General features: G+C 54.0%; 1 protein-coding gene across 1 annotated transcript in view; it reads right to left on the reverse strand.

Annotated features, from left to right (window-relative positions):
• Nucleotides 1-2,993: 2,993 nt before the first annotated feature.
• CEP72 (centrosomal protein 72) overlaps nucleotides 2,994-25,602 on the reverse strand; it is a 34,476-nt gene continuing 11,867 nt past the window's right edge. The window contains exons 5-12 of the mRNA XM_029941121.1: nucleotides 21,620-21,798; nucleotides 20,148-20,330; nucleotides 17,481-17,782; nucleotides 15,125-15,263; nucleotides 13,922-14,118; nucleotides 7,454-7,580; nucleotides 4,891-5,002; nucleotides 2,994-3,671 (exon numbers count right to left, since the gene is read on the reverse strand). Coding sequence (XP_029796981.1) covers nucleotides 3,476-3,671; nucleotides 4,891-5,002; nucleotides 7,454-7,580; nucleotides 13,922-14,118; nucleotides 15,125-15,263; nucleotides 17,481-17,782; nucleotides 20,148-20,330; nucleotides 21,620-21,798 — 1,435 coding nt within the window. The 3' untranslated portion in view covers nucleotides 2,994-3,475. The remainder of the gene's footprint in view (nucleotides 3,672-4,890; nucleotides 5,003-7,453; nucleotides 7,581-13,921; nucleotides 14,119-15,124; nucleotides 15,264-17,480; nucleotides 17,783-20,147; nucleotides 20,331-21,619; nucleotides 21,799-25,602) is intronic.

Here is a 25,602-nt window from a genome sequence, read left to right on the forward strand (position 1 = left end):
AAGCAAAGCAAAACAAACAAAAAACACTAACTCCCCCCTAAAAAACCAAAAACCAAAATCCTAGAAAGCCATCACATGTAAGCCAGAGGGTGCGCAGGGAGGTACACACTCATGGCTCCTGTGTGCTACCGGGGAGCGGGGGCCCTGATTAGATGAACACACGTGTGCTGTAATAATACCCCAGGAAGAGCGCACAGCTTCCAAAATCAGCCGAGGTGAGAATGAGGAGGGATGAAAAATACCCTAAAAATGGCGACAGTAGAGAGGGAGACAATCACAGAAGAAATAGACCACAAAATGAGAGTAAACAAAAGCTATCGATTGTTAGGTGATACAGCAAGAGAAAGGAGAGAAAACCAATAAAGTGAAAAAAAAGGTTTAGAGCTGAACGCGTCGGTAATGTCTGCTAAGGATGGAGGAGCAGAAGCCGTGAGGCAGGAGGGGAAGCAGGAGAGAGCGCCCCGACAGCCGGCGTGAACAACGGCCAGGGGCGGGGCGGCCCCGGCCTCGCCAGCCGCACGAGAACCCTGCCGCTGGCCCGGGCGCTCCGCCGGCTCTGTGGCCAGCCGGGGCCGCCCCTGCGTCCTTGGGCCGGAGGCTGAGGTGGAGCCTGGTGTCAGGAGGCCGCCACTGCTCACCTGCATCCCTTTCCCAAGAATGGCACGGTCTTGCTTATGGACAAAACTCCCGGTCCTGAAGCCGTGGAAATGCTATTAAAAGACTGTTATGCCAAAAAATTGTAAAATTAGACAATATGAATGAATTCGAGACACAGGGCCTGTGAGAACCCAGGAAGAAATGGACAGGTTGCACCATCAGAGGGCTCACGCCAAGTAGAAAACCCCCAAAACCTCAGTGGCTGGGGACATTTCTTTCTTACGCACATGGAGACCAGCCGCGGTCAAGGAGGGCTCTCTGCCCACAGGAGAGAAACAGGCCTGCTGGTCTGTGGCACCGCCGGCAAGGCCTCTGAGGGGACGGCGGCACCCCGGCTCTGTCCTACTCAGAATGAGCCGCACGGCCCCAAACCAGCTGCGGGGGGCTGGCAAACGGAGGGGCGGACGGGTGCTGTGAGCATGGGCTCTGCCGCAGCCTTTAACCACTAACTGAACTGAACCAACAGCCAAAAATCTCCCACAAAGACAACGTCACACACAACTGGCTTCCTCAGCAAGTTCCGCTGCACACTCAGGACAGAGGAGGACACCCGTCCTAAAGCGTCCTGGAAAGCAGAGACGGACACACCACGGAACCTTTGTCCCGGGGACGGCGTGGCAGTGCAAACGCGGACGGGACGGCCCCATAAAGGACCAGAGCTGGGGCCACCGCGGGGCCAGCACCGGCTCCCGCTGCCGCCCAGCCGACGGCCACCGCGAGGCGTCAGCGCGGCCCTGGGACTGGGCTCCAGTTCCGCTTGGCGGCGGCTGGGGCGGCACTGTTGTCACCCCTTTCTGAGAAGGACCGGATGGAGACCCAGAGAATTCCAACAACTACATGTCAGACGTGAAGGGGTGTGCCCAGAATACAAAATCCTCAACGAAGCAGTAACCAAATCCAACAGTACGTTTGCAAAGGAAAGCTCATCATTACTGAGCTGTGCTTACCCAGAAATGTTTGCTTGTTTCTACATTAGCAAATTAATTAATCTCATGAGCAGAATAAACGAGGAGAATCCTATGGTCATCTTCAGTGGCTGCAGAGAAAGTGGCAACATTCATCCATTCGTGAGAAAAACCATCTTAGCAAATTAACACCACAAGCTCCTCCCACCGGTTCAGGCCGTCCACAGAAATACTACGGCTCCCACCCCCTCTGGAATGAAGACTTTAAAAGCTTTGACAGTAAGTGCTGAAAACATGGACCAACAGAAACTAATACACTTCTAACAATATCCGTGCAACCATTCTGGAAACGGTCTGAAATTATCTGCAGCAAAGGTGTTAAGGACATGGTTTAGGATTTAAGTGAAACATGAACACAATGTGACATAGAAAGTTAATAAAGAACCAAATGGAATTTTAGAACTAAAAACATATGTAATTTCCGAAGTTAGAAAGCCACTATCTACCCAGGCCTAAGTGCAGAAGAGGCCTGTGACAAGGCAGCAAAACTTACCTAAGTGGAGGCCAAGAACAAAAGATGGGAAAACAGACCCGAAGCCTGGGGACCCGTGGGGACGCTCCCAAGTGGTCTGAGGGTAACTGGGCCGGGGAGGGCGGGGGAGGAGAGAAGCTGGCTCAAATAACCATGTGGAAGAAGCGGTGGCCAAAACTTCTCCAGATTTGATGAAAGTTACAGACTCACAGGTAAGAAGCTCAACGAAACCCAAACAAGAGGAACATAAAGTAACACATGGTGATCATTTTCAACAAGCCTAAAATGGATTAATGCTAAAATATTTTCAGTAAATAAAAAGATGACATGATGATGAAAATCACACTCCCCCGCAAAAACCGCATTTGCTTCGACACGTTTTCCTGCTAAGTTACAGAAACTGGCGCCGCAGGACACAGCCCTGACCAGACAGGGAGGGACGTGGGGAGGCCGCCTCCCAAGGGAAACGCCCGACCCCTGACCCCCAGTGGCAGAGCCCGACGGGTGTGTGGCCGGCATGGGGCAGGCCTCTGCAGGCTCGCCTGCCCTTCTCCCTCCCTTAACGGGGCACCGTTTTACCAAGAAAGCAAGTATTTACATAAGGTCGGAAATTCCCAAACTCAGAATCCAGTGTTTCGCTCACGACCGCCCTCATTCTCAGGAGCGCGCTGTAAGCCAGAGAGCGCCGGGGAAATACTTCCACTGTGACGGAGTGACACCGCAGAGCAGGGTTTTCATGTTTCCCCAAACGGGCTTGGAGCTTACGTGCGCCTGCTCAGGAACCATGGTGCTTAGCTTCCTCTGTGAAAGAATTCAGTGAGGAAAACCCAGTCGCAATTTATAAAAAGTCCCTTTTTAGAATATGTCAGCTAAAAAAGGTCTCTTGCCACACAAAATTATTTAATGATCACATCCTGCTCTCTTCCTTTAGGAAGAAAAATACTACACTTTATTTCAAGGTATTTCATGGAAAATTAATGATGTTGGTCTCAAAAAACATCAATATGTCTTGTTTCAAAACACGTGAAGGGCTTGGATTAATCCCCCCTTTTAATTTTTGCCAGTCCCGTCGTGTCTCAGGAAGCAGCAGCAGCGTGCTGGGGTCGGAGGGACGGTCCGGGTCAGCATCTCTCCCGGGGCTGCCCGGATGGAGCCTCGATCACAGGCAGACTGAGCCCGTCTGTCCAGGGTGTTTTAGAAAATCGAGCTACAGGACCGGAATGCGTTTCAAAACACTTCAGCTAATCACCAACAGGAGGCACAGCCTTCACCACACAGGTACCGGGTTGCAAAGAGCTTCCACATTTCACTAGGTTTCCTAAGCAACACAGATGCACAGGCCGCGAGCCCCAGCAGAGGCCGGGGGTGGCCGTGCGGGGGCCTAGCAGAGGCCGGGGGTGGGCGCGAGGGTGCCGGGGCCCAGCAGCCTCTGAGGCCCGGCGCTGCCCTGCGGGAACAGGCCCAGCGTCTTCTTGAGCTCCTGGTAGCTCCAGTGCAGCTGCTCCACCTCGGCCTTGTGCTGCGCCCGCACCTGGCTCAGCTCCTGCAGGAGGTGCTCATTGGTGCCGACCAGGGAGCTGGAGGAGAGGAAGGGTGGGAGGACACCTGAGCCCCCACCCTCTCTGCCCGCCCCGGGGTCCAGCCTGCAGCCCCCTCTCCAGCAGCATCCTCCCTCACCTGGCCTGGGCCCAACCGACCCCTGTCCCCTCCCCGCAGCCAACCCCCTCCTATCTCGCACTTGGCTCCCACCATCTGCCCCTCGCCTCCAGATGGCACGATGCTACCTCTGACCCGAGCCCTTGGTCACCATGCCACGTGTGGTGCCGCTCAGCACCCTGGACGGACGAGCAAATAGGAGTGAGGCGCCTCTCTCCAGCCACACCTTTTTTTTCCTTTTTTTTTAAGAAAACCATCATCATCTTCACAGCTAGCAGAACAATGTTCTAATTCCAGAAAAGATCCAAAGACTGACAGATTTCTAACCCCTGGTCCAATGTGAAGGGGCTCCCTGAATAATTCTGACACGTGACGGTGTAACGGAAGACCGTCACTCACATCTGACCACTGTCGTCCTTCGAAGGACTTCAGGAAAGAAGCGGCACCGTGCTGCCCACTTGGTCGCCCGCGGACTGCCCTCACGCCCCAGTCAGCAGGGACCGGGGTGGATGGACGCAGGCCGTCTTCCCACAGACACGTGCCCCCAACGACAGACCTCCTCACAGCAGGCACCAGCCGTCTGCCTGTGTCGGGGGAACAGCCAGCAGCCAGGCAGGGCCCCACTCCCACCCGAAGCATGGCAGCCCTCTCCAAATGGAGCCCGTCGTGCCACAGACGGGGACCCACCGGGTTATGGGAGCCATGCTGCGTCGCCTGGCCCCTCCCTGCACCCGTGACGGCCACCTTCTGCCCTCCTGCGGCTGCTCCATCTCTGCTCCGGCTCATCTCTCAGGAGCCCCTTCCCCTCTGTAACTGGTGCTTGGGGTGAGCCCGCCGACCCCCGGGGAGGGCACAGCCTGGCTCCACCGAGGGCCGCGCGGTAGTCAGGCCTGGGGGAGGCTGTGGGCTCAGCCGGAGGCGAGGGAGTAGGGGCGAGCTGGGGTCACGCCTTGCAACTCCACAGAGCGCCCCTCACGCCACCCAGCGAGCGGCACACCTCCTCCCCGCCCCGCTTCCCAGCACACGATTCTCTGGATGGAAACTGAGGTCCCGCCTTGATAGCCCTCGGGCGCGTGGGCAGACCGGGCAGGAACACGCCGGGTGGAGCCGGCCCCGCCCCCGCGCGCGCCCGGCGGGCACCTGTGGCTCTCCTGCAGCATCTGGGTGAGCTCCTGAATCCTGTCGTAGTGCTCCAGGTGCTGCTTCAACTCCACGATCTCGTCAGAGAGCCTCTTCACACTCGTTTGAAGTCCTGAAGGAGAAAAAAGTAGCATCATTTAGTGAGAGTCACTCAAATTTGAAAACGAAAATAGCTCAAGAGTTTAAGCTGGATTGGATACAGGCAAGCCATATGTATAGGCAAAGCATAGGGCTTGGAAAAGGTCGGTTTCTGTGAGCAACTCAAAAATCACTTTGGGATTAAAGCCTTGGGCCTCTGCCGTCCAGACCCCCGAAGAACCACATCCCGCAAGGAAGGCGGAGAGTGGAGACAGAGGTGGGCCTGGCGCCAGCCGGAGGCTCTCTCCACTGATCCACGTGCTGGCAGGAAGGGGCCTCCAGGATCGCCTCTCCCACAGGCAGCAAGCTCTGCCCTCCGGGAGGCCCTGTGTCCTCTGGTCCCATCAATGACATAGTGTGGGTTTGGATTCCATCTACGTGACTCCTGTCTCTGGGCTTCCAACTTGCGAGGAGAAGAAATAGATCATTTCTTGGCTCCCAATCCCCAAAACCAGGATCCAAATAAATCCACACACAGACATGTGGCTGTAGAACTACACAGACCAGAGACAACAGGAAAGCCAGAGCAGGAAGGTGTGGGAACAGGGACAGAGCACACGGATAACAGGGCCCCACAGCAGAGGCAAATGATCCCGAAAGCACTACAACGAGACTACACCAGTCAGGATCAACACCCACCTGCACTGCCACCGGAGGTGAGTGAAAGGGATTCTGGGAAGAGGCCAGTGAAGGCGAGGTTTCAGCATCCCCAGAATCCCCGTAGCAGTCTAGCACCAAGAGTAACTAGATGCCAAGACCAGAGCCGCACAGACAACCTTTCAGCACCTGGTGGCACGGCGGCCGCAAGACCCAAGCACGAGAGCCACGAGCTCAGCCGGCTCCACATCTGTGGGAGGGGAGCAGCGGTCGGCAGGGGGCAGCGGCCAAGTGTCCCCTACTTTCACAAGAAACCCCTGCAGGGCGACTGAGGACCCACAGCTGACACGAGAGGTCCGGCCTCCTCCGGTGAGGTCAGACCAGGGGGTCCCGCGTGGCCTCAAGGGTCTGGAGCAACCCTGGCCCCTCAAGGCAGACCTGCCCAGTCCCCTCCAGGGCAGGGCTGTACCACAGAGGAATGGCTGGTGAGGGGCCCAGGTCGTCCAGGAGAGGACGCCAGAGGCAAGCGGGAGAGAGAACAGGGCCTGGGGGTCCCCCAGAGGGCTGCTGAATTTCTCTATGCAGTTTGAAACGCCGCCTGCTGCACCCCCGGACACTGAGAGCATGAACTCCATGTGCACATGGACAGCACGGAGCGCTGGGGGCAAAGCCCACAGGAAGCTGTTGCCCTGGACAAAGGAAGCCACAGGGTGACGCGTCAAAACTGTGACCAGGTATCTCAGGATGAGCGGAAGACCAGAAAGAAATGAGACAAGAGGGGCGCCTGGAGAGCTCAGTCGGTTAAGTATCACACTCTTGGTTTTGGCTCAGGTCATAACCTCACGATTTGTGAGTTCGAGCCCCACACTGAGCTGTGTGCTGGCACCGTGGAGCCTGCTGGGGATTCTCTGTCCCCCTCCCCAACCCGCGCTGTCTCTCTCTCAAAATAAATAAATGACCTTTAAAAAAACTGATACGAGAAATGGGAGAACAACTCTGAACCGGGAATGGCTGCAGGCGGCCCACCTCAGGCGCGAGCTCGCAGCAGAGGAGCGCCTCCTGAGGAATGAAGGCCGAGCCAGTAGAACAGGACAAGGGCATCCCAGGAAACGGGGAAAGGGGAAGGTTTTTAAATGAAAATTCAAGAGCAGACTATAGCAAACCCACGAAACAGCCCAATAAACACAACAGAATAGACTTCAGGAGGTGCATCGCCAAGGCGCCTGCCCAGAGCGCGGGTCTGGTCTGGGGCTGCGCTCCCGGGACCACGCCCACAGGGAGGGCCTGGGGTGGGCTGAAGCCCGGAATCATCTGCTCCGTGGCCCTTTTAGAAAAGGTTTTGGACCCCTGGAGGCCTCAGTGGGCCAGTCCTCAGGGCAGTTAAAACTTCCAAGCGACCTTGCGGTCTACACGCAGAGGAGATTCACAGAAGATGCACACAACCACCAGCCCCTCGTCAAAACCCCAGAATCTGACCTTGAAATACTGAGTGCACTTTTGTGAAAATGGAAAAACAGAAATAGAGTGAAGAGAGGGGAAGGAAAGTGACCTGGCTCTGGAAGAAACGGGGACAAAGAAGAACAAGCACCGCTCTGCCCGGAAGAGAGACCACGTGCTCGCTCAGGGAGGTGGGCCGGGGGCTCCCCAGGCCACGGCCCTGCCACCAACACAGGCCACGTCCCCGGGCTTCTGGGGACCTGCTTGGGGCGGGTGGGAGCGTCTCTCAGCCCTCACAACATTTTACAGTGTTTACCCAACTTGAAGTCATCCCACAAGTGAACCCTTAACACTTCACCAAATAATGTCACCAAATAAACCACAAACTCACCAGCAATCTGCAAATTTAAGGTAGCTGCAGTGTCTGCATTTTTTACTTCTTTTTTCATGCTGCACAAAAGAGCCTTTAAGCTACTGTTCTCCTCCAGAGATTTATCCAGGCGCTGCCTCAAGTCATCCTAAGGGCACAGAACACCACACTTAAAACAGAGGAGTCGAATTCAGCAAAATGTATATAGAAAATTAAACCTTTTGAAATCCCCAGACATTAGTTTTCTCTTACATCTCATACCCAAGAAATCACAATGCGAACAACAGAAATCACTGTTGCCCTCAGCTGAGCAGCACAGTGTCCTTCCAAGGGGACAGAAAGGGGTGGCACGGTTCCGGAGGGGGCAGGTGGTGTCCCCGGCGTCCCTCGTGAGGGCGTGCTTCAGCGGGAGGGGAGATGTGCTGGCTGCCGGAGCCCTGTCTCCTCCAGGAAGGCCCCATGCTGACCGCAGCCTGGCCCCTCTCTCTTCTCAAGGAGCAGGAACAAGGGCGGGGCAGCCCGCCAGCCCCAAGTGGCCCCTCTGGCCTCACTTCTTGGGCAAGGGCTCTGCGCTGCCCCAAGCAGGAGCCCCACTGACTCCTGCCATCCCAGCGCAGGCGGGAGCTGCAGACGGGGTGGGCTCCTCTCACACTCCCGGAGATGGAGGCGATGCCCAGCATGCCCTGGGACATTAAAGGGGAGGGAGGGGACCGAGGCCACTGTGAGAGCTGGGGGCACAAGGCCCAGCAAGGCCACCTTGCCTCGAGAATCCAGCACACACACCCCCACCAGCGGAGCGAGCGTCTGTCTCAAATGACAGGGGCCCTTTCAGGACAGCGCTATGTTCGGTTTCCGCGCTGCCGGCCCAGCCAGCCCAGCCGGTGCACTGGTCCCTCCGTGTGCACGTCCACTCCAGGCGGTACAGAAACCGTTACATGGCCGATGGCCTGTCTCCTGAACACGTGGTACGTTCCGAAAGGGCAGGGGCCGGGCCCTGGTGCTAACGGTCTGACAGGAGGCTGCAGCAGGAGCAGGGACCGGCCACACCCCAGGCTGGACGGCTCGGGGGCGGGGCTTCTGCTGATACTGGTCTCCTGGGCGTTGGAGGAGACATGACACAGAACCAGCGTCTTCACACCACGGAGGGAACCAGGGTCAACAGCGGGCCCTTCAGGGACAGCTGACTTCCTCTGTGAGAAGCAGCTCCTGGCTGACCCGCCACAGGCCTCCTGACGGAGCTCCACTGACCATGCCTCCCTCCTCTGGGATGGGATCAATGGGGTAGATCTCAGAAGGCACTGAGCAAGGCTCTCGGGCTGCCAGATGGTTCCAGACTGGTTGTCCAAGCAGGGCCTCTCACTGCCCCTGTCCAAGGTCACCCCGTAGAACAGGGTCAGACCGTCCACGGAGGGGAAGATGTCGCACTTGCGTGCACGTCTTCCACGTCAGACTGCATCGCTGCAGAGCGGAAGTCTGGGGCCTGTCTGGAGTCCACTGGTCCCAAACTCAGTGCTGTAAAGGGACGGGGCTCTACCTATTCATCTGAACCAAATCCAAAAGCCATGGTCCTTTGTTTCCATGGTTACCCAGCCATGCTGTGTCCTACAGGGTCAACACTGTCCAACAAAAATGACGTTCGACACAGTGATCATGGCTCAAGGTCATGGGGCTCGTCCTTTCTGGATGCAGTCACCCCTTGGGTGCACACATACATGCCCACAGTGTATCTAAAGACCAGAGGCCACAAATATCAATTCATTATTTTAAAAATCCTTTTCTCTAAAAGTAAAGCTTTGTGTGGGATCTCTGAAATGGCAGCCTCTCATAAAGACAGTATCAGACGTTCCAGGGACCCATCTCCCAGCCGTCCTGTGGCTACTCCCAGTCCCATCTTCCGGAAGACATGGCTGACACAGAGACTGGGTGGGCAGCTGCCAAGACGGCCCGAGGGTACTCCTGCTGCCTCACGAGGGTGGGCCTGCTGACTGGGTCCCCAGCAGGGACCCCCAAGAGCAGGTGACAAATAACCCTGCCGCTCTCTGGCCCTGAGAGGGCCTCAGGCAGCCTGAAGACAAGCCCACGTGCACAGAGCCAAGGCTGCCCGTGGGCGAGCCCTGCGGGGGACGCCTGCCTCCATCAGGCCTTCAGAGGAGACTGTGGCCCTAACTGACCAGGTGAGGGCAAGACCCTGAGTCAGGTGAACAGCTCAGCTGCTCTGGGATTCCCCACCCACAGATGTCGACAACAGATGGATGCTTGCCGCTGAAGGTGCCGCCCACCGTCTGGGGTGGCTTCGTAGCAGCAATGAATCACACAACAGAGGGCTAAGTAACTCGCGGGAATAACGGCTACTATGTTGCAGAGCACACTCCCAACCACATGACACGACCTGTTAGTACTGACGTTTTACAAGAGCCCCCTGAGAACTCACCATAATGATGAGCAAGGTAAACACTTCACCTGGCTGAATGCATGGCAGACATTTTATTCACTTAGATACACAGGCACATACATACTTATTTAGTTAAGTGTATTTATTTTGAGAAAGAGAGCGCAAGAAAGTGTGAGAACAAACGAGAGAGGCAGAGAGAGAAGGGGAGAATCCCAGCAGGCGGTGCACTGGCCGCCCACACGGGGCTCAGTCTCACAAGCTGTGAGATGACCCGAGCTGAGATCCAGAGTCAGACGTTGAAGTGACTGAGCCTCCCAGGCATTCCACATGACGTTTTGGAGTAAAAATCGTATGTATTTGAGGTGTGTACTTGGTACACACCTACATGGTGACATGGCTACCACAGTCAAGTTAATTACCGTAGCTTCTCCTCACAGAGTTAACGCTTTTTGGTGAGCACATCACAGCTATTTTCATAGCAAACTTCCAGACTCTGCAGTACGGTAACTGTGGGCCCCACCTAGTCACCTTACACAGCCGCAGCCAAGGCCAGTGTCCCCTTACCGCCACCCCCACTGCCCACCTGCCCGCCCCTGGTGACCACCTTCCATTCTGTTTCTGTGTATCCAACCCTTAGACTCAGACGGAGAAGTAGGATCAGGCAGCTTTCCCTTGCTGTCTGCTCACAGGCACACCGCCCTGCAGGTCCCTCTGCATTGTCAGGACAGCAAGACTTCCTTCTTTTAACGGCTGGCTGGTATCCGTGGCCCAGATACACACTGTCCGCATCTGCTCATCCATCAGTGGCTAGTTCGGCTTCCCATGTTTCTGCGACAGTGGATGCCGCCGCTGTGAGCACGGGAGTGCCGACTGCTCTCAGAGGCACTGCTGACTGCCCTCTCCTGCGGGCACAGGTCTGAGAGTGGGATTGCTGGATCGTACCGCAGACCTATTTTAATTTGGGGGAACCTTCATCCTGTCTTCCACGGTCGCTGCGCCAGTTGGTATTCCCTCTGACAGCGCACAAGGTTCCCTTTTCTCCACATCCTCACCAACATGTTTTGTCTTTCTGATTATAACCGTTTCTGACAGGTGTGATGACCTTGCCGTGCAGCTTTGAATCTGCGTTTCCCTGATGATGAGTGATGCTGCGTGTCTTCCCACGTATCTGTTGGCCGTTTGGATGTCTTCCTTGGAGGAATGTCTATTCAGATCCTCTGCCCATTTCTTAGTTGGGTTCTCTTTTTGCTATGGAGCTGTAGTATTTCTTTCTACATTCTAGATTTTAACCCATTATGAAACAGACGGTTTGCAAACATTCTCTCCCAGTCCACAGGCTGCCTTCTCACTGTGCTGACGGCTTCCTTTGCTGTGCAGGAGCTCCTGAGTTTGATGGAGTGCCACTTGTGGATTTCTGCTTTTGTTGCCTGTATTTTGGTGTCAAATCCAAGAAATCATCACCAAGACCCTACCTAAGGGCCTTTCCTCTGTTGTTTTTTCTAGAAGTTCTATAGTTTCCAGTCTTACATTTAAATCTTCAGTTCATTCTGAATTGACTTCTATGTATGGCGTTAAGGGTCTGGCTGCATCTCTTGCAGGAGGCTGTCCAGTCTTCCCAGCACCATTTACTGAAGAGACTGTCCTTTCCCCGTCGTGTATTCTTGGCAGCCTTGTCAAAAATTAGGTGGTATGCCTGGATTTATTTCTGGGGTCTCCATTCTGGTCCATTGATCTGTGTGTCTATTTTTTGGTCAACACCATACTGCTTTGATTACCATAGCTCCCTTCATAATATAATGTGAAATCATGGAGTGTGATGCCTCCAACTTTGTTTCTTCTCCATAGGGGTTTGGCTACTAGGGTTTATTTTTTGTGGAACTAGAAAAAGAATATAAATTTTAAGAAAAATAATTATACAAATTAAAAATTTTTTTAGTTCTGTGAAAAATGCCATTGGAATTTTTATAAAGATTGCACTGAATCTGTAGATTAATTTCAGTAGGGTGGAGTTTTTAACACTTTTAATCTCCTAATCCATGAACATAGGATGTCCCTCCATTCATTCATCCATGTCTTATCGTTTTCAGTGTTTAGATGTTTAACCTTCTTGGTTAAATGTATTCTTAGGTATTTTATCCTTTTTGATGCAATCATAAATGGGATCTTTTTTCATTTCCTTTTCAGATCATTGTTGGTGTGAAGAAACACAGCTGACTTGTTATACTGATTTTATGTCTTGCAACTTTACTAAATTGATTAGTTCTAATAGGTTTTTGTTGTTCTGCGTCTTTAGGACTTTTTACACATATAACCCTGTCCTCTGCAAACAAACAGACACTCTTACTTCTTCCTTTCCAATCTGGATGTCTCCTTTTCCTGCCTACTCTTGCTACTACTTCCAGGTTTATACTGAGCAGTCCTCATGCGAATGCAGGGACATGCATGTCCTACATGTGTCCTGTAGTAGATCTTGGCTTAGAAAGCAAGCTTTTGGTTTTCTCCCACTGATCATGATTTTAGCTGTGGCCTTATCATAAATTTATTGTGTTGAGAAAATTTTCTTGTGTAGCTATTTTGTTGAGACTTTTTATAATGAATGGATGTTGAATTAAGTCAAATGCTTTTCCCCCATCTGTTGAGATGACTGTGGTTTTGATCTTCAATCTGTTTGTGTGGTGTTTTAATTAGCATATGTTAAACCAACCTTGCATTCCAGGGGGCAATCCCACTTAGTCATGGTGTATACTTCTTTGTTTCTTGAACTTGATTTCCTAGTATTTCATTGCAAATTTTTAAATTCTGTTCATCAGTGATAATAGCCTGTAGTTTTCTTTTCTTGTGGTGTTTTTGGTATCAGGATGATATTGGGTTCATAAATGAGTATTAAAGTATTTACTCTTATTTTCTGGAAGAGTTTAAGAAAGAGTATTAATTCTTCTGTAAATACGCAGTAAAATTAAGCCATGAAGTCATCTGGTCCTGGTTTTTTTGTTGTTGTTGGGAGGTTCTTTTTTTATTATTGCTCAATTTCCTTATTTGTTATTGGTCTGTTTGGGCTTTATTTCTTCTTGACACAGTCTTGGCAGGCTGCATGTTTCTAGGAACTGACCCATTTCTTCTAGGTTATCCAGTGTGCTCACATAAGAGCACTTGTAACAGTCCTGATGGCCCCTTTTATTCCTGAGGCATTCATTGTGATGTCTCCTCCTTTATGTGTGATTTGAGTCTTCTCTCATTTTTGTAATCCAGCTAACAGTTTATGGATCGTGCATATTTTTTCAAAAACTCAACTCAGTTCTGGTACTTTTTTCCTATTATTTTTCTAATTCTCTATTTGATTTATTTCTGCTCTGATGTTTACAATTTCTTTCTTTTCTCCTGCTAACTTTGGGCTTAGTTTGCTCTTCTTTTCCTAGTTTCTTGAGGTGTAAAGCTGGGTCGTTGAGATCTTTCTTCTTTTTTAATACAGGCATTTGTGTGTGACAGTCTTACACGACGATGTTAGGAAGTCTCGGGCTTGGAGTCCGGGAGGAAGTCAGGAGTCTCGGGCTCGGGTGCCCGGAGGAAGAGGTGCCGGCTCTACTTGCCCTTGGGCGCCACCTGGTGGACAGATTTCTTCCGGTCCAGTAGCACATGGTGGTCCTGTGCTGGCTGATGCAGGCAGGACAGCAGCAGGGACCCTGGAGTCACCCAGCTAACTGGAGCCTCTCTCACCTGTGGCCCCAGTGGTTGGGGAGCCTGGGCCAGGGAGCACCAGGGCCACAAAAACTCCACAAGCCCAGCTTCATCTGTACTCTCTTTCCCACTCAGCGCCTCAAAGAAGAGAGAGCAGTTGTGCAGGAGAGGAAGGGCTAGGGCATCTGGGCTAGAACAGGATGCTGTCATCCACACCCCCCTGCTGTGCAGGGCTCAGGAACCATGCGGCGGGGCCCGGGGGCCAGCTGGCATCTGGGGGGGGGAGGGGAGGCCGGCGGGGGAGGGGAGCCCTGCCCCTGTGGCCTGATGACGGCCGGAAGGAAATGCTCCCCTCACGAGGGAAGTCAGACGAGCCTCCAGCCCACGTGTGGATGAACAGAGAGAGCGAGGGGCCTGCTCACCACCTCCTTCCGCGCGCTGCCGAGCTCCGCCTCCGCCTCGCTCATCTGCACGTGCTGCTGCTGCTGCTGCTCAGCCAGGTGCTTTTGCAAAGATCTATTTTCCAGAGTGAGGTAACTGATTTCGTCACTCACAATTGCTGAACTGTCCTGAGTTGCTGTAAATTCTTGCAACGATGATAAAATATGTTTTGCCTGAACTAGGAGTAAAAATAAAATGGTATTATGGCATTTATGCTGAAAGGATGAAGAATAAACAAAACAATACGTCTTGCGTAACACAAACTACACACCTCAGCTGGTGAAAGGACCCGGACGCCACCGCCAACCACCTCCCTCTGGTGACTGCACACCCGGCCGGTCACGGATGGGACGGGCGGTGGAAAGAGACAGGAAAAGAGTTTTCCTCTAAAACAAAGTGTCCCCGAAGAGAAGGCCACGACCGGACAGTGTGCCCGGATGCCCCCGTGGCCTGCCACGCTCACTCCCACAGCACTGCCTGCTCCTGCTCCTGCTCCTGGTCCGGGAGCAAGTGGGTCAGATTTATGTGATCCAGAGGCTCTAGCATCCTGGGGAGTCCTGATTCTAGAAGCTCCAGCGCCACAATACTGAGCACGGAGCTCAGCTCCAGGCAAGGCCCAGGGTCTGCAGGACAGACAAGCAAGCTCTTGCCCCAACCAAGACACTGCAGGCCACACCCTGGGCTGCGGAACAAAGACCCAGCGACCGCCTGCACATGTGGCGCCTCACTCCCTGGATGAAGGGTGCCCAGTGCGCTCCTGCACCCAGGCACAAGCACAAGCAAAGCCAAGTCCTCCCTGGGGAGTGACCACCCTCCTGGGCCTCATTCTCGGTGAAAGCTCAGCCAATCCAGGGCCCTGCACACAAGATCACGTGTTCAGAAGGTTGGAAAGAGATGGCTCAGCTTTGCTCTCTCTCCAAACCTTCACAGAGAACAGAACGAGAACCAGAATTGTGAACAGCGTCTCCAACAGAGCTGGGTGACGATGGAGCGTGCCAGTAGGCAAACCAATAGCCACACCTGCATGACACCCCTCGTGTCTCACAGCCCACGGAGGCCCCACGCTGCTTCAAGAGGGCCATCAGGATGCTCCATGCAGTGCAGTGGGGACAGTGACAGCCAAGGTGCATGGCTCGAAGCCCAGCAGCCCGAGTACAGGGCTGAGTAGACAACCCCCGACTCACCTCGGAACACCTGGTTGCCATGCAGGGACTTGCAGCCGCTCCAGTACCTGTCCACCAGGTCAAGGAGTGCCTCCAGGAGCGCCACTTCCAGGGCAGCCTTTGTCCCAGGTGGCGGAGCCGAGTACAGTTTGGGAGACACCTGCCACGCAAAGCCATGACACGGAGACACCGAAATCAGTGGTTACTGTGGGAGGCAAAGCCTCTGCCACCAGCATGTGTCATGCTGATGCCCTTGTCCCGCAGCGGTGTGCACGATGGGGCTGTCCAAACGTCACAAGGCCACGGGGTGGCACATGGGGGAATCCCTTCCCAGCCCCTGGACGTGTGATGTCCTCATACCAGGAGGCACCACTAAAGGAGACGCTCGTAGGCATCACACCAAGTGTGACAGGCATGAGACCCACAGCACAGTGGGTCTAAGCACTAAGGCTCCAGGCTCTAAGGCTGTGGGAACTCCAGTCCCATGCTGGCCTGTACTGGGCCCTCCTGAACCAGGCACGGGGACTCCTGGAGGCTGCAGGACTGAGTCTGTCTTGGCCCGAACAGTCACTGGTGCCCGGAAAGCCCCGAATGTATGAAGTCACATGCTGGACCCGACAGAGGTCAGGCCAGGACGATGTGGGCACAAGAGTGGCCAGACCAAACCATGAAGACTGCACCCGGGGCCTGGCCACGCCAGTGCCACATCAGCACGCACAGCAACGTCTCCCTTCTCCGGTGTAGAAATTACTTCATCAGTTTTGAGGGATTACCAAGGAAAGGGGCCGGCGGCTGCCCCCCGCCTGCTCTCCGAGCGCCTGGGGGCTCGGGCAGGGAGGGGAAGCTCGCACCTGGCTCCGGGCGGGTGGCCGGAGCTGGGACACAGGCTAGTCTCAGGCCCTCAGGAAGTGACTCCAAGCAGAAAGCACTCTGCCGTTACTTAACACCCAGGGGGCTTTTCTAGTAAGGAACTTCAGAAGAACCAGACACCCTCAGAGGAGCGAGGCAGAGAGAGCCACTTCGGCTGGGACAGCCCCTTCCCTCCTGCCACCATCGCCCACCCCAGGCCCACCGGGAGCAAGCCCGGCGAGCAGCACCGCACCGCCCAAGGCCATACTGGGGAAGGGGCAGCGGGAAAATGCTCAGGCCTGGCTGCTTGCCCCAAAAGGCGAAGGGCAAGAGCACACCTGTGAGCCTCAGGCACCAACGTCTCCATCCTCCATCACAAGCCATGTGGACACTTGTCCTCAGGCACAGGGGACAGAGCCCATGTCCCCAGAGGTCGCTCAGGCCTCTGTCTCCTACCTGAGGAGCACAGGGCAGGGCCCTCTGAGAGAGGACGACGGCTGCGGGGTGCCAGCCCCGCGGCGAGCACACGGGCTCTCTGGGCGAAGCTCCGCACCCGGGGGCGTCCGTCCTTGGTGAGCGAGGCCAGGCCTCCAGGGAAGCAAATTCTCCACGATTTCTCTTCCTTCTCAATCAGAGGAGAGGAGACTGGCCGTACAAACAGTGGCCGGATCCTTTGTGAGAGTGACCCTCTGACCCACGCCCTGCGGTGACCGGCCCGGAAGCCAGCCTATCATCTAGGGCAATCAGCCAGGGGGCCCAACTGCAGCCCCTGTAACAATCAGCCCAGCAGCCAGAGTCTGACCAGTGAAGTGACAGCTTCCCTAATATTCTTCCCCGTTTGCAACTCCCGGCCGACCACAGGAGGCCAGATCACTCCCCTAACCAAGCAGCACCTTGTCCCTGCCCCTGCCGCACTCCCTCTCTCTGCTGGCCCCACACCCCCTCCACTTTGACGCTCTCCCACTCTCCCAACTGCCTGGGCTTGTCTGCCACACCAGCAACAGGGCAGACCCTTTGCCACAGCCCGTGCCTCCCCTAGGTCTGCCCCAACTCCCACAACTCTGTGCCTCTATCTCCAGCAAAGCCATTGCAAAGGCAATAGAGTCGTCACCCACGTGGCTCTGGGTCACTCGGAGGGTGGTAGAACTCTCGGTCCCTACCCAGGGCAGGTCCCTTGGAAAAACCACAGGATGCACGTTCAGGGCACCCTCACAACAGTGCCATCGGTGGCTCTCTGGCCACGATGATGGACTCTGGCTTCTAAGACAAGCACCCTTGCCAGAAAGCACAGCACAACTGCCCCTCAACTGCGCCCACATTCCAGCCTCCAAGCACGGAGTGTGGTGGGAAGTGGCGTGAAGCCTGGGAGTAGATTTCCAACAGACCACGAGGAAGCAAAGGCAGGGGAGAAGCATGTGTGGAAGGCTCTCCAATGGGGGGTCGGTGAGCACAGGGGAGGGTGAGGGAGCACAGCAGGGCCTGGGAGCCGCCACCCCTCCGTCCCGTCCTGCTTAGCTCTCCCACTCACCTCCCCAGTGCCACTCACGCTGTGGGGCCTCTCCTCTTCGAGCTCCGACACCGCTGAGCGAGAAAAGGTCCTTTCGCTCCTGCCCTCCAAGCCACTCTGCCTGCCCAGACTCTCCTTGGGGCTCAAGGGCACGCTGGGCCTTGCCAGGCCGCTCAGACACTCCTGGTCTGCAGGTGCCTGGAATCTCCCGCCAGGCATTCTTCGCTTCATATATTTTTCAGGATTGGGCAATGGATTTAACATCTTTTGTGCTGACAAACTTGACCTCTGAGAAAGGGTGGACTCCTCAGTGTCTGTGGAATCTGTAAAGGAGGGCAGAACAGAGCCCTTAGCAGACCAAGTTCTCTGGCTTCAGTGACAATACTGTAATTTAAAAAGGTGTTGTATGCATGCATGCATGCGTGTGTGCAAATGTGTGCATGCATGTGTGTGTACGTGCACATGCACACACAAATATGGAAAATCCACCGAAAAGGGATAAAACTGAGCTAATAACTTTAACAAATCAATCAGCCAGCTACTATGTTCTTGACGAAATCACATATGACAAAGAGAAGTGAGTAAAAGCTTAGAATTGGGGAGTTACAGAGGACTTAACAATTTGTTCCTATAGCGGACTCTGCTAACGTATCAGTACCTGAGACCCTCCCTGACCCAAATGACATGGCCTCACGGCCACCGGGCCACGTCCTTGACGTGGGCTCACACCAAGCACTGCCTGGCATGGGGAGGAGGCGCCTCAGGCCCCTGTGCACTGCATCCCGTCCCCGCTGCTGCCTTGAGGCACCACAGCACTGAGCTCTGCCTGGACTCTGGCCTCTGCACACCAGCCCAGCTCCCCAGGCCACCCTCCAGCCTGGGCCTCCCCTCTGGGCTCTTGCTGCTGCGCTCTCGCACGGCTCCTCGGGCTCACCAAACTGAAGACTTCCCTGGCAAACCTGTGCCCAAGTGCTCATGACCTGAGTAGACAACAGGCATCGAGCTGCCGGGTCGAGGCCATCGGCACCCCTGCTCCCTGAGCCCCACGTCCATTGCTGACCATCACCAGGTCTGCCAGAACGCTGCCTCTTGCTGGGACTGGTCTGCCATAGCCTCTAGGACAGATCCTCCCGTGCACCCTCTACGGCCCACTCACCCCACCCCTGCCCCCCGGACAGACACAGCCCAAGTGCTGCCGTGCCACCGCACCCCGACCCGTGACCTGTGTTCTTCCTTCTCCCCTCCCAGCCCACGGCCGCGGCATGAGCCCACGGTGGAGTCTGGCCACCAGGAATCAGCAGAGCCTGCCACAGTGGGGGTAGAGTCAAGTCTGAGTGCCTCAGGCATGCGGAAGAGGGCAAGACTGAGAAACTGTGCTGGGTTGCAGGAGTCTGATGCGATGTGACAATTAGAGATGCTCTGTGCACCTGCACAAAATCCTGGACCAGAAAAGAAAAACATCAATGGGACATTTAGTGAACATGAACAGGGCCTGTGGGGTAAGTGGCAGGTCTGTGGCAACGTTCATGTCCCGTCCTGGAGCGTTAAATTCTCATTATCCAGGCAAGTGTCCTTGCTTTTAGGGAACCACACTAGAATGGTTAGGAGCGACAGGACACCTTCCTTCAAGGTTCCAGAAAGATGGGTGACAGTGCATGTGCACACATATGTGTATACATCCCGAATTATGCATGTACATACAGATGTGTGCTCACACAAAGATGCACACACACGCATAACATACGACATACATGGCATCCACATACATGGTGGGGAGGGGAGGGGCACAACAGAGCAGTGTGGTCAACGCAAACTTTGGGGGCATCGGGACGAGGCAGACGTGAAACCTCATTGCTCCGTTGTGGCAGCCTTTCTGTGGCCACTCTGGGGAACTCCCTGGGGACCACACAGTGATGAAGACGGCTGAGCATCGAGCACACGCGGTGTCTTTGTGGAGACAGGTAAGTGATGAGCCCCGACGATGTGGGGGTCCTGTGCACCCCACACTGCCACTGTGAGGTCTCGGGGCACGGGGGAGGCAGCTGGCCGGCCACACTCTGTCCGCAGTGGCCACAGGCAAGCCAGCACAACCTACCCGCTTCCAAAGGCCCCACGAGCAAGGCCTAGGCACGTGCTAGATCTGCTCCTGCTGGGAGGCTTTCTGACAACTTTGCCACACACATGCATACAATACTCCCAATTCACTTTTTATTTAATTTTCTTTATCTTTTTTTTTTTTTTGAGAGAGTGAGAGCACAGGCAGGGCAGAGGGGGAGGGAGGGAGAGAATCCCAAACAGGCTGCAGGCTCAGTGCAGAGTCTGATATGGGGCTTGATCCCATGGCCCTGGGATCGTGACCTGACCTAAATCAAAAGGTGGACACTTAACCGACTGAGCCACCCAGGTGCCCTCATTTTAGTTTTTAAAATGTAGCTACTGTCCTAACCTGCACCCTTGTATTCAGAAAATGTGGACGTGTGGAGAAAAGCACCAAGTACCTAGGGACTCAACGCTACAACACGGACCCACTGTACGTTTCAGGGTCTGGGATTCTTCCCTAAGACAGCCCAGAGAGCTCCACCAAGGCACAGATACACTGACGACAGGAGGAGGGATCTCAGTGACAGCACACGGGGAACACACACACACCTGGTGAGGAGCTGACCGATGCCACAGGACACCGCTCACCTGGGTGGGGGGCAAAGCGGGCGTGTGGCCCGCACTGCGGCGGGACCTCCCCACCGTACTGGTTCTGCAGCCTCCTTTCCGGAGCACACCCTCGAGAGCTGCTTTTCCTCGTCTCGTGGTCTTTCTTGGCGGATCCCCCACACTGGTACTGCATTGGCTGAGGACTCATCAGGTGTCTGGATTCTATTTTATTAAAAAACATTTTAAAAGTTTAATTTCATTAGGAATGGCATCTTAGCCTTCCGATAGTGTATGACAGCTGTCAAGCGCACAATTAAATAAGAGGACGCTGACTGAGCAGCCAAGCCCGCAGTGGCGGCAGCAGGGGCCACAGCCGGTGACCTCAGCACTTGCTCCCGGCCGGTACTGGTACAAAGACTCGGCCACCAACAGAATGCTGCCCACAATCCAGAAAGAGACTCAAGTCGACCGAGTCCGCACGCGTGCCACCGTTACGGGTGAGAAGACGGCCTCTTCCCGGCACAGGGCAAACAAAGATTTCTCTTCAGGACACCAGGAAGCACAGACCTCGTAAAGAACTGAACTGACAACCAGACCCCACTGGGGACTTCTGCTCTTCTGAGCACGGCGAGGCAAACAAACGGCAAGCCTCGGAACGGGGGTCTGCGTACCTGCACGTGAGAAAGGGCTTGCATGAAAAACCCCACGGAGCAAGAGCCGTCAGGACCTAACACCCAGAAGGGGAAAATGGGTGGGGAGAGACTCGAACAGAAGCGTCTTGCAGACAAGCGGCCCGTGGAGGCCTAGTCATCCCGGGTGCTCAGGAAAGAGCTCGTCAGAACCCGAGGGGCCAGCACTGGAAAGACTGACAACACGGAGCCGGCGAGGACGCCCAGCGGGTAGATGTCCTCGTGCCAGCAGGCGACTCCCGGGACCTCAGCCCCGCTGATGCCTCAACCCACTGCTGTCTCCACGGCAAGCTCTCAGAAACTCCGGACAGAGGAAGAAACGGAGCCACAGGCAATCCACAAGCCCTGGCGCAAACCCGAGGCCCCACGCAAGCCCTTGAAGTTCGTGTGCTGCGGAGACTCTGCCACACCCCTAAGTTCCAGACCTGGCAGCCCGAGCGCCCAGCATCTCCTCAGCTGAGGGGACGCCCCCTGCGGCACGGCACCCCTGCGGCACGGACGGACGGCCGTCTCACCAACCACAGGACACTTTACCTGTTTGTCTACTTTGACCTTTTGTCTCCTGTGTAGTTGCCATCAATCCGAGAGGACACAATTCCAATACCCACGCTGTAGAACAACACACTCAATTACACCGGTATTTTCTGTCAGAAGTCTATAATCCACACTACTGGGATTCACCAGTTCACAGAACCTTCATGAAGATTCTGTACTTAAAGGTGAGCTTTCTAGAAGGTGCAGCTGCGTGTCTGGAAGCCAGTACTCACCAGCACCCCGGAGCAGGCCGGCCCGCTGGGCCTCTGCGGCGGAGTAGCGGCCTACCTTGGGAACCAGGGCGGTCGGCCTCTCGCCCCCGCTGGCCGGAGCCTGCGCTCCCGGGAGGGCTGCTCAAGCCCCACTCGCACTCGGCAATGAGGTTCAGGACCGCCTCATCATCGGCGTCCATGACCAGGCACTTCTTGGCTGAGGGGTCGGCGCGCACGGCCCTGGAGCGGCGCGGTCTGCAAGGAAAAGCACACTCAGTGCCGTCGGGCAAGCCGGCATCGCGGCCCGCGTGGAAGGAAGGCGGGCGCCGCGCCAGCGGGGAGGCGCCGGTGCCCACGGAAAGCGGCTCTGGGTGCGTCCACTACAGAGGTCAGCGCGGGGCTCCCCGGGACGGTGGGGGAGGAAAAGAAGGGCATGTGACGTCACTATGCCATCCCAACACCCCAGTAGGGTCTGTCCAAGAATGACAGTTCCAGAAAGCTCCTGTTCTGAAACCCCACGTGTGCTCTCTTCCTAGCCTATCTACCACGTGATGCGTTTGATCAAAAAAGTTAAAGGGAATGGTGTTCGAAATCTTTTTACAGTAAGTGAAAATGTCTCCACACTGACTGAACATGAGGTGTTTTGGATACGACATCCTGCCGACGGTGGCCCGCCACACAGAGGTGAGCACGCACATAGGGAATCCATTTCTCACAGAGGCAGCTTCCGGAATCTCTCCACGATGATCATCTCCTACTCTGAACACTGATTTTATGACAGCTGATCATACTCTACGAAGCCAGTACTCTTCATTATTTTCTACTCCTGAGAGTTTTCCACCTCACGCAGAGGGAAGGGGACTAGGTTCTCCTTCTGGTCCGCCCAGAAACCCGGCACACTCCTGCCGCGGGGCTCTCCACAGCACCTCTGGATCACGAGGCTGCACCAGGTCATCTGCTAGGCCCTCTGAGCTCTAAATTCCGTAACAGTTCAGTCTTGAGATTGTCAAGGACAGGTAAAATATAGAATATTGCTGGAAGAAATTAAAGACATAAATAAGTGGAAACACACCCCATCTTCATGGACTGGAAGATTTTTTTGTTGTTAAAGTGTCACTACTCCCCAAAGCAACCTGCAGAACCAGTGCAATACCTATCAAAATCCTAATGACGTCTTTTACAGAAAGAGAAAAAACACAACATAAAATGCCTCTGGGACCTCAAGGGATGCCAAATGGCCAAACAATCTTGAAAAAGAAGAGTAAGCATTATGAGGCGCCTGGGTGGCTCAGTCGGTTGGTTAAGTGACCAACTTGGGCTCAGGTCATGATCTCACAGTTTGTGGGTTCGATCCCCACATTGGGCTCTGTCCTAGAGCTCGGAGCCTGGAGCCTGCTTTGGATTCCATGTCTCCCTCTCTCTCTGCCCCTCCCCAACTTGTGCTCTGTCTGTCTGTCTCTCTCTCAAAAATAAATGAACATTAAAAAAAATTTTTTTAAAGAAAGAGTAAGCATTAGAACTCAGATATAGCAGAATTGCCAACCTCATCAGACTAGGCTTTAAAACAGCCATGAGGAATAATACTAAGAAGTCTAAGAATCAAACAAGCAGACCACATTTAAGAACATGTGGGGAATTTAAGCAGAGAGATGGAACTTCTAAGCGAGAATCAAAAGGACACACTAAAGATCAAATGCGCTGCAAGGGAAATGCAGGCGCCTCTGCTGCGCTCATCAGCAGCCTGCACATGGCCCAGGGTGCGTGTCTGAGCCCAAGGAGAGCTCAACAGAATCCTCCAAAACTGAAAAACACAGAGAGAAAAATACTGAAAACACCCAGACGAGAATACTCAAGAAATGAGGACAAACCACACAAGGTGTAACATACGCTTTGTGAGAACATCAGAAGGAGAAAAAAGGAACAAAGAACATATTTAAAGTCTGAAAATTTCTGTAAATCAATGTTGGACACCAAATCACAGATCCAGGAAGCTCAGAGAACATTGGCAGAGTAAACAACCAAAAATTTACATCAAGAAAGATCATATTCAAACTAAAAAAGAAAATCAAAGAAAAAGGAAAAAAAAAGGCTGAAGTAAGGCAAAGGGAAAAGCACTTGTGCGCAGAGGAGGAGAGGAAGGAACCGTATCTGGCACCCCTCAGAAACTGCGCCGGTGGCCAGGAGTGACCCGCTGAACCCGCTGAGAGAAGGCGCTACGGCCCCAGAACCCGGTAACCCGCGAGCTCGCCCTTCCACAGCGGGGGACGAAGACCTCCCCCGACCGACAGGAACTGCATGTGCTGCCAGCAGGCCTGCCCTGATGAGAAATGTTCGGAGAAGTTCTTTAGAGAAAAGAATGGTGCAGGGTGGAGACTCAGATCCACATAGAAAGGAAGAGCACTGGGCCACGGAGGGGGGCGGGGGGCTCAGTCAGTTGAGCATCTGACTGAGGCTCAGGTCGTGATCTCACAGTTCGTGGGTTCGAGCCCCATGTCAGGTTCTGTGCTGACAGCTCGGAGCCTGGAGTCCGCTTCAGATTCTGTGTGTCCTTCTCTCTCTGCCCCTCCCCACTCACACTTTGTCTCTGTCTCTCTCTCTCAAAAATAAACATTGAAGAAAAAAGTAGAGCACTGATCTAACAGATGACAGTCTGAAGTACCAGCAACAACGTAGCATCTGATTATAGATGCCCATGTATTACACGCACTTACAGCTTATGCGTCAATGAAATCGATGACGGCACCGATCCAAGGGACAGGAAGGTGGAGGTCCGAGTGTTCTGTTAGTGGGAGGTAGTCCCACCGCCGCCGGGAAGCAGCGCAGAGTTACATAAAGAGGATCTGGATGAGCTGCGGAGTCGGCTTCGTACTCCAGGGCAACCGTTAAGAAAAGGTAAAAATTAAGTACAACTGAGATGCTAACAAACGAGACGATGGAGTGGCAGAACATGCTCGTTCAGAAGCACAAGAGGAGGAAACAAAGCAGAAGAACAGGAACAAAGAAAACAGGAATGAACACGGTGCTACTGCCGGGTCAGAGGGGAGTTCTACGGCTAGTGCTCTGAGGAGCCTCCGCACTGCTTCCCAGAGCGGCCGCACCAGTGCACACCCCCACCAGCCGTGCAGGAGGGGGCCCGTCTCTCCGCAGCCTCGCCAGCGTCCGCAGTCTCCTGACTTGTCCACTTCAGCCGCTCTGACCGGCGTGAGGCGGCACCTCAGTCAGGTCTGGACCTGCCCTTCCCTGATGCTGAGTGACGCCGAGCACCGGCGCAAGGTTATAACCTAATCAGACCACTTCTTGGAAACGTGCAATCTGCCAAAATTCACACAAAGAGAAATGGACCGTCTGAATGGACATATATTTTAAAGACATTGAATCAATAATTAACAGCCCTCTGAAACGAGGTCCAGATGGCTTCACTGCTGGATTCCACCAAACATTTAAAGGACAAAAATGATACCAATTCTCCATAATCTCTTCCAGAAGACATACAGAGAGAATACGTCCTAACTCATTCTGTGTGGCCAGCGTTATTTTAATATACAAGAAAACTATAGACCAATATCTCTCTTGAATACAGATGCAAAACTCCTCAACAAAATATTAGCAAATTGTATTCAACAACATATATAAAGAATTACATAACCACCACCAAGTGGGATTTATTCCAAATATGCAAAGCTAGGTCAACATCTGAAAGTTAATGCAATCATCACATCAAAAAACTAAAGAAAACTCATATGCTCCTATCAATAGATACAGAAAAAGCATCGACAAAATCCAACATCCATTCCTGATGAAAATAATCAGCAAACTCCGAATAGAGGGGAACTCCTCAACTAGATAAAGAACATCTACAAAGACCTGCAGGTGGCGCAAACTAGATGTTTCCTTGCTAAGGTCAGGACAGAGCAAAGGTGTCCCCTCTCAGTCCTTCTTTTCAACAGCACGCTGGAAGTCCTGGCTGACGCAGTAAGAGGAGGACAGAAAATATATACGGATTGGGAAGAAAGACAAAGCCGTCTCTGTTCACAGATACGTGAACTGTCTATGTAGAAA

The sequence above is a fragment of the Suricata suricatta genome, chromosome 6, assembly GCF_006229205.1.
Source record: "Suricata suricatta isolate VVHF042 chromosome 6, meerkat_22Aug2017_6uvM2_HiC, whole genome shotgun sequence".
NCBI lineage: Eukaryota > Metazoa > Chordata > Mammalia > Carnivora > Herpestidae > Suricata > Suricata suricatta.